This window comes from Pavona decussata, unplaced genomic scaffold, assembly GCF_977016875.1.
Source record: "Pavona decussata unplaced genomic scaffold, jaPavDecu1.1 SCAFFOLD_176, whole genome shotgun sequence".
In the NCBI taxonomy this organism is placed as follows: domain Eukaryota; kingdom Metazoa; phylum Cnidaria; class Anthozoa; order Scleractinia; family Agariciidae; genus Pavona; species Pavona decussata.
The window spans coordinates 198,286-210,452 of record NW_028145587.1 but is presented as its reverse complement, the minus strand read 5'-3'; the positions used below and the strand labels follow the sequence as shown (position 1 = coordinate 210,452).

Here is a 12,167-nt window from a genome sequence, read left to right as displayed (position 1 = left end):
AGGCTATGCATACTGGACGTGTCTGAAGCAAGAAGAGTGTTTTACAATGTCTCCAGTCTGCGGGGATACACGGGTTTACCTTAAACATGGAATCCGGAATCCGGAAAAAAAAACATTAAAATTTGTCAACATGAAAATTTCAACGAAGGTTTAAGTCATTTGGGAAACAGTTTTTATAGCTTCTGAAAACTTATAATATTAGTCAGGAGCCCAGTGAAAATTTCAAAAGTTTGCCTTAGATTGCAGAATTGCTTAGTCAGTTGAGCCACTCATTTGGAATAAAGGCTCCCAATCTTCAAACGTACTCTTAAATACCCCCACACCTCTTCCTACTCGTTAACGTTTCCTATTGCCATAGCACTTAGAGAGACAATGAAAGGTAACTAGAGAAAAGAGTCAGTGTTGCGTTTATCACTCATCAACTCTTCGCAAGACTCACTGTCTTTGCATAATAATATAAAAACTCTTGAAACAAGTCGGTATGAGGGGTGGCTTAGATTTCATCGAAAAAAAAAATTCGAATTGGCACCGACCCTGGATAGACAGCGGGCAAAGTTATTTATTCATTTATCAACTCATCCGTCCGTCCGTCCGTCCGTCCGTCCGTCCGTCCGTTCGTTCGTTCGTTCGTTCGTTCATTCATTCATTCATTGCCTTCGTTCCTTCGCTCACTCACTCACTCGCTCGTGGTTCTGTCATGCCTGCCGGCATACATTCGTACGTTCAGTCATGTATGCATGTATTCATTTATGCACCTTTTTACAAAAGAGTGTCGAGCTGCCGGTACAAAGGAAACGTTTTATGTCGATGGCCTTTTTTGAAATACAGTAAGAACTTCAGGAGCCTGTGAACGATTTCCCATAAATTAGTAATCACAATAGCAGGATGTAGATAACAAAGTATTTTATATCCTCTAATTCCAGATACCTTGGAAGCCGTAGATCTATTGATTTTGATTTAGAGGTAATAAGTCTAAATATTTTAAGCCCCATTCCCACCCTTATGCCCAAACAATTTGGTGAGCCGTAATATACGTTAGCCACAATGTTATGACACGTGTAAAGATATATTTCCATCGTCACCATAGTGAATGCGTTAATTTACCTACTGTACCTGTCAATTACAAAACACCACCAATCGTACACATCTCTCTCCCCTAGCTCTCCGAAAGAACGAAAATCCCCTACTCACAATCTGAATCAGCATACGGCAAGTTACACAGAAAAAGAAAAATAGAAAGAAAAGACAGTCTTTCCTGATTTACGGATTCCGTGTATTTGATTTTATAAACATAGATAGGTGTCGCCGTTCTGGTGTGTTTTAAAGTTTTACGCTTTAAAGGGACTGCCTTAGAATACTAACACCAAAGGCTTAACTGCAGCAATTGAAATCTTAGGCAAACTTTTGAAAATTTCACTGGGCTCCTGACTAATATTATAAATTTTCAAAAGCTGTAAAGGCTGTTTCCCAAGTGACTTTAACCTTCGTCGAAATTTTCATGTTGACGAATTTTAATGTTTTTTTTTTATTATTATTATTCCTGATTTCGGATTCCGGATTCCGGATTCCGGATTCCTTGGTTTTAGGTAAACCCGGGATACACAATGCGGAGAAGTATGAAATAAATACTCACAAATAATTCACTGGATGAGGAGCTAATTAGACATTTACTGGGGTCTGGGGAGACCGAGCAGACCCTGGGGACACGGTGTACAATATTGGTACATATTTAAAGTACCTACACATAAAATGCAAGACAGCTGACCCATTGCGATTGATTGTGCAATGCATGGTCCTTATAAGTTCTTACGGTATTCTCATTTTCTTTATCGTAACTTCCTCCTCATTCGAAACTTGTATTCTGTCGCGAAGAGCAGTCCGATTTTTGGAAAATACACATTTCATAGATGGCAGTGAGAGCACAGTTTGAAAACAGCAATGAAGTCGGAGTTTTCGCTAAGCTGACAAATGCATACTGCCTCGTGGGAATCGGTGCTTCCGAAAACTTTTACAGGTAAAGTGAGATTTTATAAGCTTATGGCTTTCTTTTCTGTTTCATTTTTACCCGATAACGTTCGAATTCACAAGATGATAGACATGTTATGACGAAAAGATATGAGTTTAAAAGAGCACTGAACTTTTCATTTTCGCGGGCGATCTTGTGACTGTCTCTGTTTCAGCAAGATTTTTTTTTGTACTGATATTATGGTTCATGTACAGTGATGTGATAAAATCAAGATATTAATGCCTTCTAGTTAATACTAAGAGTTTTGAACCAGTCATGTTCCCTTACTTCTTCCTTTAGCTTTGGTCAGTCAGTAAAGAAAGTGTTTCTAGCAACAAGATTGGTGTGATGTATGAATACAAAATGAGTTTCAAAAGTCACTTTTTTAAATTTTATTAGCAGATGTAATGATAATAATAAATTGTGATATTTAGAGAAGGTATTCCTATTATCTTGAGGTCGGTCAGTGTGTATAGTGAGTATGTATTTTGAAAATTAGGCTATAAGGAGGGAGAAAAGTAATGGAAAATACAGTGAAGTATTCTTGAAACAAAACCAGAACCAACCAGGAAACTCAACCAAAATATGACACTGAAGCCACCCTAATTAACCATTGTGTTAGCTTTTCTGGTGTTACCCTCATTAAATATTGTATTTATTATTTTTATTAAGTCCTATTTACATGCGCAAAAAAATCTGCACAGCACCCCCAAATTTCAGTACCGTGCCTTGTTTAACAGTGCCGAGGCTATCTAGTGGAGGTGGTCTCGGCTGTGACCCCTAAAATTTCAGGTACCAATACCGTTTTTATTTTAGTACCATTATGTTTACATGCTGAAAATTAGCAGTGCTGTACAAACATTTGACAGCACTGTTCAGAATTTAGGGGGTGCCATACCAATGTTTTGGTGCATATAAAGGGATTTGAGTCTAGGTTTCAAACTTGGGACAGGTTGGTTAGCAGTGCTGGAAATAACAGTTGGTCATTAAATGTTCTGGGACCAAATTATTTTGTAAAATATCTTTTTAGACATAGACAGACATAGTGTTGTTAGATAAAGATGATTCAGAAGTAATATATCAAAAACTTGCTGATTGGTCAATTTTGTATTTATAAAGCAATCAAAAATAAACAGTCACACTTGTCCATCTTTACCCTGCAAGCACAGTTCCCTTTGATCTACCTGGAAAAATTGGGATCCAGAAAGATCATAGGAAACTCCACTTGCAGGGTAGTCCATCTTTAGTTTTGTCACAAAACACTCTCTCTGCTTGATTTTCTTGTGTGTGGTTCCAGGAAGTATCCATACCTGCTATTGAAAGTCATTGGAAATTCTGAGGGGGAGGGGGTGTGAAATGCAAAGGTTTATATAGGAAGGTACATGTGAAGCTAAAGTATAATTTCCAGAAGGGAGGGGAGGTTTAAATAGAAAAGCTGTCCATGGGAGAGGAATGGATATCTTCTAGAACAACCCCATGATGCTAAGCCATTTTGGGTTGTCTCATAATACATGGCAAAAATGTTTTTTGCATCATGAATGCCACTGGATTGTGCAATGTGCAGTTCCAGAAAATATCCAAATCCCACCCGTCCTCCCCCCCATGGAAGGGATTGTCTATAACCCCCCTCCCCCCTCCCCCTTCACCCTTCTGGAAATTTTAATTTAGCTTCATAAAATCCTTTTGATTTTTCAGCCTTTGAGACCCCCACCCCCTAGAGTAATTTCCAATCCCTTCTGTGGGTGTACATGGACATTTTCTGAAACTACACATCGCATAAAACAATTCAAGATTGTGAATATCTGGACAATTTCATTTGTAATTTTTGTTTAATTATTTAAAATAAGGATTTTGGAGGACACAATCATGTCCTCCTAAATCAAGAACCATTATTTCTAACATATATATTAAGTTGGAGTCTCTATTCTGCTACTGCCTTGTTGCTGCTTTGGCTTGTATATGACACGCTGAACATGTAATGAGCTATGTACCGGTACATGCAGTCCACAACTTTTGAAATGAAAAAAATGATCTAGCCATGTATTTCTTTCATTAGCAGTTTCAAAAACAGCATATCTGAAGTACGAGAATTATATCTAAAATAAGCCTTTTTTGTTTTGTGTTGTTTACAGTGTGTTTGAAGGTGAACTTGCAGATGTTATTCCAGTGATCCGTGCATCAGTTGCGGGATGTAGGATAATTGGGAGGCTTTGCGTTGGTATGTAATCTTGTTTCAATGAATTGTTCAACTTAATTACCCTTACATAATTATATTCAGAATTATTCGTTTCCAGTAATAGTCAGTAGTAGAGAACATGGCTTTGGTTTAATATTGATTTTGCTCATGAACAACTCATTAGAAAGTTGATCAAAACAGCATGCATAGATGCACAATAAATTAATTTAAAATTGTCCATCATTACAGGTAATAGAAATGGGCTTCTTGTTCCAAGCACAACAACAGATCAGGTAAGGCATTTGCACTTTTAACTGTCATCTCTAGTGATATCCATTTTTTTTTTCTTTAGTAGTTTTAGTGTATGTTACTTTCCCAGACATCTGATTTTCCTTGGCCGGCATCCAGACACCCAGTGCAACATGTACTTGGGCACCAAAATGTAAAACAAAGTTGTTGCTTCTTTCATCTGCCTCACTTACTGTACATTCGGTATCACAGCATATTTTTTAGATTTAACAAGTTGCTGCTACTTATTACAGCCATAAGTAAACTTGCTGTGTATTCTAAAAGTATACATGTGCAACCAACCATATCTGTTTATCATGCAGACATGATCACATGATGTTAACTGTAGTCAATCTGTTACATCATGTAGTCATGCTCCTCATCACACAGGTGTTGTGGGGTGGGTTTTAACAAACAGTGTTAAATCTGATTGCAGATTTCTTGCTCAGTATAGATGGTTTTGCTCATCATTTATCTAATAATTATAATTTATGAGAGACTTGGGTGTTTTTTCAGTTTACAATTCCATCCAGATATAATTAAATTATCATAGTTTGAGGGTCATATCTCTAGTCTGTGAAGATTCGATTACCATGAATATTACACTGGGTTATATTTACAACTGCAAGGGATTTTTTACCTTTTAATCATTCATTGATCATAGTTGAATTGCTTGGTTTATTACTCTTTCAATTGCATGTGTTTTCTCTGTCTTTATTCATTCAAAAGGAACTTCAACACATCCGAAATTCATTACCCGACACAGTGAAAATGCAGCGAGTGGAGGAAAGACTGTCAGCATTAGGGAATGTGGTCGCTTGCAATGACTATGTTGCACTTGTACATCCAGACCTTGATAGGGTGAGTGAGGTTTTGGTGTCATCATGTGGAAACCAAGAATAGAATTAAGATTCAACTTGTTCAAAAGTATATATTTGCACACTTAATTAACTGAAACATAGCTATGTTTTAGGTTAAAATGAATCCAAGTTATTAAAATGATGTCAACCTAGGTTGCTGTATTTTCCTTTGTTAAGGTTGGGTAATTTACATCTGAAACAAAGGAAAATACAAATCAACCTAGGTAAAAATCATTTTAACCTGGGATTCATTTTAACCTACAACATCTATACTGATCAGTGATGGGACCTTGTGTTTCACAAAAACTACACGAGTCATTGTTCCCTTTGTTGTTTCCTAGTTGCTTCATGCTAGCTATCGAAACCAAGTTGAGTTCCAGGTGTATTTGACACTTAAGGTCGAAGTGCCAAGTGCTTTACCTTTTTGTACCTTTAGTTGGTATAACAATATTCTGCACATTGAAGACCACGTTTAAAAAACTCACTGAAACTTGATTGGTCTGCCTTATTTTTGAAGTACTATTTTTTGTGCATTTTCTAACATTTCAACCCATATATTAAAAATTTCATAGCTACTTAACTTTTCTGGTAAGAGGAGGGGATTTTATTTAGAGTGAGGTTATTACAAAATCTGAAATAGAGGTGGTTGGGCCTTACCAGAACTCTTACTACAAATACGTCATCGTAAGATTGTCATTTTTGTTGTCGTCGTTGTTGTTATCATCACCACTGTCAACATCCTTGTTATTGCTATTACCATGATTACATTCACTTTGAAAATTATTCATTGTTATCTGCATCGCCATTATCATCTCTGCCATCACCATAAGAGTGTAATTTTTGTTATTGTTGTTGTTGTTACAATCACGACTGTCAACATCCTTGTCATCGCTATTGCAGCCATGATTACTTTCACTTTGAAAATTCATTGTTATTGGTTTCGTCGTTATCATAGTCATCTCTTCCATCATCGTTATCATGATCATCATTGTCATCACTATCTTAACCATCTTCATTGTCATTGTCACAGCCATCATCACTCTGTCTTAAGTCATCATCTATGTCTTCAACCATCATTGTCATCGAGACAGATCTCTAACTGGTTCATTAAATTGCATAATTATGTTCTAATTGCCTTTCAGGAAACAGAAGAAATATTGGCTGATGTTCTTAAGGTGGAAGTGTTTCGTCAAACTGTTGCTGGCAATGTTTTAGTCGGAAGCAATTGCGCTCTCAGTAATCGAGGAGGCCTTGTAAGTTGTGGTTCAATCATGCAATTTTCTTTATTTATGAGACATTAATGGATGACTTTATGGTGCTCTTTTCTGGTCATTATACCCAGTACATCAAAGGACTCTTCCATCCATCCTTCCTCTCAGGCACACTGTATCCCAGTTTCATAAACTTCATGTTATTATGGAGAATGAAGTTTTGCAGTTGTAGTGTCTGGGCAGTGCACAAATAACATAGAATTTTTCCATGTGGCCTTGAATTCCTTCAGGAATGTTGCCCTCCTTTTTTTTTCCATTGCTTAGCACTTCGTTTGGTGAAGAAAATGAACACAGTCACCCATGATCATACCTGGTAGCTTTTTATTGCAAACAAATCCCAAAGCAGCCAAGCCAATGAAACATTGGAGAAATGTTTCCTGAACGAATTGTGAGTGACAAACTTGATGCGGTCGTTATTAATTATGATGGATAACCTACATTTCAAGGACTTGCCTTTGCCACCATTCCATTTTCACAAAAACTCATAGTAACATGGCAATGACTATCTCGTTTTCCCTCTATAATGACACTGGTTCATGCGTGCCATCTCCTTCTCTACTGAGAAAACTCATGGTCCCTAATGTCAGGTCACTGTAGCCTTGCACAGCACCAACTCTTAACCGGCCTAATTGTCTCTTCGTAGGTAAATCCTCAGACAAAGATTGAAGATCAAGATGAGTTGTCATCACTCTTGCAAGTTCCTCTTGTGGTAGGTAACAATGTGCTTGTAATGATCTGAGTATGTTATTTGCCAGCTGTTCATGATCAACTTCATTGTGACGAAAAGATAAAATGATGTTTGGAGAAATGTTACCTCAGACATTTGAAAATGGAAAATTAATAATAATTATTGCAGGGATGAAACTGTCATTTGAGTGCAAGAAAGGCTGGCTTGGACTTTTGGGGAGCTGGCATAAGGAGTTCTAGACTGCTACCAGTGCTTTTTGAGGTAGTTGAGAGGGAGAGCTACATGTAGAAGAGCTATGTGAGCTTTGCAAGACTGGAGCAAACAAGAGTCAAGAAGAGACTGGGGAAGAGGTGCTAGGTGCCTCTCTCTCTCAGCTTGTTTGCTCCAATAGGACATTTTCACTGTGTTGTCATTTGACTGCAACTACCAGAATCCTTCTGTTTTTTTTTTGTTTTCTCATGCTAATCAGAGCTATTGTTCTTTGCTCTCCACTGGGATTACAAAATTTGAATTTGAAAAGGAAAGCAAAATGAATTCTGCTAGTTGTAGTAGAATGACACTATCATGAAAATGGCCTATTACATTCTTTGCCTAGTCAGCATGACAGCTCATCCACTCAACTATTATTTTAGAAAAGGACTGCTGGGAGTAAACTATAAAGAGCTTTTAGGGTTGTAATTCACAAACCTGTGGATTAGGAAAACTCACACTTGAGCCTTAGTGGACCTCCTGCTCGAGCTTAAAGGAGCTTTTTTGGCATGAAGCAACAAGGAGTATTGGTACTCCCCCCTGGATGGAATTCTAGTATATGACAGGGTTACACTCAGCAGTATGCCACCAGTACCTGAGCAGGGATGGCAGAGTGGTGTGAGCACTCACCTCCCAGCAGTGTGGCCCAGGTTCGATTCCCGGACTGGGCATCATTTGTGGGTTGGGTTTGTTGTTGGTTCTCGTCCTTGCTCCGAGAGGTTTTTCTCCGGGTACTCAGGTTTTCCTCCCTCCACAAAAACCGGCTTTTCCAAATTTCAATGTGACCTGGAAACAGTGGACAGAAGAGCCACTCCGTGGATTCCACTGAAATTCCCATTTTATTTATTTTATACGACTGAGCTGAGTTGTTCAAGGCCCAATTAATTAAGCTAATCCTGGGTTAAAACATGAACTTTGATTCAAGTTTTAATTAATGACTAATTAATAAAGATCCTTCCAAATATAATTTGTGTTCCTCAACTTTCACGTAATGGATATTTCTTTATGATTAGCTTGAAATTAGCTTTTAAAAACATTTTTAACAAGCAGGATGAAAACTTTGGTTAATTTTTAATTAGTTTTTAGTGTTAATTGACTTTCGAACAGCCAGGCCCTGGGTGAAGAGAGACAATTGATGTGGAGTAAAGTTGTTGTCTAAGGAAACAATACAGTATTGCAGAGACCAACCTTGCCTGAAACCACGGACCCTCTGATATTCCGACTGTCCAATTGAAACTCCATCATGTCAACCACCACTCACACCACCATGCTTGTTTATTAAAAATATAATTCCTTAGAGAATAACTCAGGGAACAAGTTTATTTGTCTTTTATTTTATTTGCAATCTTCATACTGACCAATGTGTTCTCCTATGCTTGCAACCAATCTTTGGGTTTTCATGACTGGGGATCATAATCATGAGTTCTTTCTTTTTTTCTGTATTTTCATAGGCTGGAACAGTTAACAGAGGCAGTTCTGTCATTGGAGCTGGTATGGTTGTCAATGATTGGAGTGCATTTTGCGGATTGGACACAACCAGCACTGAATTGTCAGTTGTAGAAAGTGTATTCAAATTAGGAGACAGCCAACCCTCTGCAATAGCCACTAGCATGAGAGCATCATTGTTTGAAAGGTACATGATGTAAAATAATGGTGTTATTAAAATTGCCTCCACTTACTCAGTCCAAAGCAACAAAGCTTTGAGTTCAGGAGGAGGCAGCTTGGCAGAGTGGTTACGGCAGAAGACTTGTAATCTACCAGGTGCTAGGTGCTGCGCTGACTACCAGTTGAAGTGGTTTCTTGGTAGCCCTGAGTTCAACTCTTTAGTTAGTGTGTGGTGAGACTGTGGGATTTGAAATACACTTTCTCTAGAGTAATCTTTGACATCGTCAGAGACCCAGGGGCAGAAAGTTGAGACGAGGGCAAAGTCGAAAGGGGCTGGAATAAAATCAATGAGGAAAGTATGGAAGAAAATCAATGTCCCCTGGGGACGTTAATTTTCCTCCATTCTTTTCCTCATTTTATTTTTTCCTGTTCCTTTCGACTTCGTCCTCGTCCCCACTTTCTGATGAGTTTTTGAGTGTCAGAAATAATTGTGCGTTTGCAATGGTTCTGCTTTCCTACATGTATGCTCTGTGAAGGATGAGTTTTTGAGTGTCAAAAGTAATTCTGCGTTTGCGATGATTTTGCTTTACTATGCTCTGTGGTTGGTTTAAAAACTCTCACGGCCCCTCTTTCAACCAATTGGAAGTAAGAGCAAATCTAATGGTAACTTATCCCGTGCACTTTGCCACTCTTGCTTGTTTGTGCTTCCAGTTCTAATTGTTTTATTGTGTTGTTGTCGCTGTTTTGTTGCATTATTGTTTTTCTATTTTGGATTTTATGTTAACTGTTAAGAAAGTGGCGCGAGATTTTTGACGTAATCACGGAGCGTACTAAAGCAAAACTAAAGCAAAAGCTAAATTACTTTCGACGTACTCAATTAAAAAAACCGTCTTTACGTTTTACAGATGGTTATTTCAAGACTAATGTGACACTTTGCTTTGCATTCTACAGCATGACCTAAGTGACAGGACAACAAAGGCATTCCATCTATGTATAATAATCAACTTCTTCTAAAGCATGGCCAACTTGTGGAGTACGTATGACTTTCCAATGTAACAAGATTCCGCCGTAAAGGCTGTCAAGGTCAACATGATCAATGAGGAAGATGAACCAGTTAAACGACCGAACTACAGAGAGGAGCTTCCTTACAGGAATGTTTTATAAAGGGGTGTTTGCTTTGCCTTTAGTATGGAAAAGGTAACTGGGTTGTACCAGTTATTGAAATAAATCAACTTTAGAATGTTGCAATAGCCTCAGTGATGTTACAGGAACGAAGGCGCTTCAAAACAAATGTGACAGTCATTCACAAGGCTTCTGAAATAACCACTTGGAATTAAAGCCGCCAAACCACGTGTATTGAGGCCGGTAGAATGATGTCAGTTTGAATTGTCGCTGTATCAAGACTTTTATTCACAGACTCACTGCAAAGTTAGAAGTTGGCTTTATTCTGTACAACATAATAAATGGGCAACACCACAAGGAAGTACTACGAGATCTTATTACAGTAGAATGTGTACACGTTAGGGTTTATCCACAGGTTTCAAAGCTATGACAATCATGATACTTGTCTCTTTTTGAAAAAAAAAATTCCCACTTTACCTGCCACAACAGTATCAACGTCTTTGTTGCGGTCGCTCATGAATGTAGTCCCCCGTCCCCTGTTCAATATTTAACAATTATTTCACGAGCGCGCGTTGGATATGCGATTATAGATAACAAACGACGAGTTGGCTATAATCATCTCATATCCAACAAGCCTGAGTGAGATAATTGTTGTATTAAAAATAATCAAAATAATATTGCTAGATCCTGCTGATTTTGCTTTGTGAGAACAAACAGAAGACAATTTAATGGTCCTTCTCGGGCATGGTTTAACGGCTCATATACCATGGCTGCTAAGTCAACCAAATCCCTGGAATTGCATTTTAAGACGATCCAGTTTTTAATAATGGCATCATTATCACGTGCATTAATTCGCCTTTGTTCATCAAAATTGTGGTTGGGGGGGGGGGGAACCATGTCGGCCCCAGTGAGACCTCTGTCCGGACCAATTTGGCCATGGTTGTCGTAGTTCTACTAGTATCACCACAAGCCAGAAACAGTACCATTTAAAAGTGCTACTCAATAGCTTTAATAAAATAAATAGCGATACTTAAAAAGAATTTCATATAAGCCTCAAAAGGTAGTAGCTGACTATCCGTTAGACGACAAAAAAGAAAAAAATTTGCCATGACTTATTCTTCTGTTAGTATCAGAAGGATAATAGAAGCCGTTAAATATTTTTGCAAGTTGACAACACCTCATGACTTCTTGGTTAGTGTATCATTTGCAGCAGCGATATGTAATAAAATCTGTGAGGTCAGTTTCTGTTACTGCCGTGATACTGTACTCAATAGGCCATTTCCGAGTTGCTTTGAACCTCGTTATGAAAGCGAGGCTAAGTACAAAGTTTTTATTATGAAAATTAGTTTTCATTTATATGCAAACAAACCAATTTTTATATGAAAAGCTTTACACATAGCCTCTCTTTCATAATGAGCTTCACAGAAATCGGAAATGGCCTATTGTGTTTTGGACAGTTTAGTTCGAACACAACTAGAATAAAGCACAGTTAATTAAGAGAGTATAGCTACCCACGCCTAACGCGACATTCAGTTCGAGGAAGACGGTAATTTTAATTAAAGATCTTAGATCTTAGTTTATTTCTCTTCTTTAAAAATAGTTTCCACTGACTAATCAAAGGGGGTAATTTACTTCCTTGCGCATTGCACTTTCATCTGACGTAACTAAAATTGTTAACTGGCTTCACAGCAAATTCCTTTTACTTTAGCAAAACTGAGATATAAGATCTTATCTCGTTCGGTCGGCCTGTGTCCCACTTTACAATGCCAATACGGACTAGCGCCTGGCAGTGATTACTTACGAGCTGATGATTTCATTTTCAGCGTACGCCCACTGTGCATGACTACAGGATAGGACGAGATGACTGTTAAAGGCTTCCTCTCATACGAGACACTAAGAAATT

At 38.0% G+C, this 12,167-nt stretch overlaps 1 protein-coding gene across 1 annotated transcript; it reads left to right on the top strand.

The window, feature by feature from the left end:
* Positions 1-1,767: 1,767 nt before the first annotated feature.
* LOC146463420 (eukaryotic translation initiation factor 6-like) lies at positions 1,768-10,621 on the top strand. The gene is made up of 8 exons (XM_085084424.1): positions 1,768-2,014; positions 4,138-4,223; positions 4,431-4,474; positions 5,199-5,330; positions 6,472-6,582; positions 7,244-7,309; positions 8,989-9,170; positions 10,094-10,621. The coding sequence occupies exons 1-8, from the start codon at positions 1,908-1,910 to the stop codon at positions 10,101-10,103; spliced, it is 738 nt and encodes a 245-aa protein (XP_084940550.1). The 5' UTR covers positions 1,768-1,907; the 3' UTR covers positions 10,104-10,621.
* The last annotated feature ends 1,546 nt before the right edge of the window (positions 10,622-12,167 follow it).

What these genes read in the sequence shown, in the direction of transcription:
- LOC146463420 (XM_085084424.1), top strand. Translation starts at nt 1,908, where the DNA reads ATGGCAGTGAGAGCACAGTTTGAAAACAGCAATGAAGTCGGAGTTTTC. An exon ending in GCTTCCGAAAACTTTTACAG is followed by an intron (nt 2,015 to 4,137) that starts GTAAAGTGAGAT and finishes TGTTGTTTACAG; the next exon opens with TGTGTTTGAAGGTGAACTTG. An exon ending in TACATCCAGACCTTGATAGG is followed by an intron (nt 5,331 to 6,471) that starts GTGAGTGAGGTT and finishes ATTGCCTTTCAG; the next exon opens with GAAACAGAAGAAATATTGGC.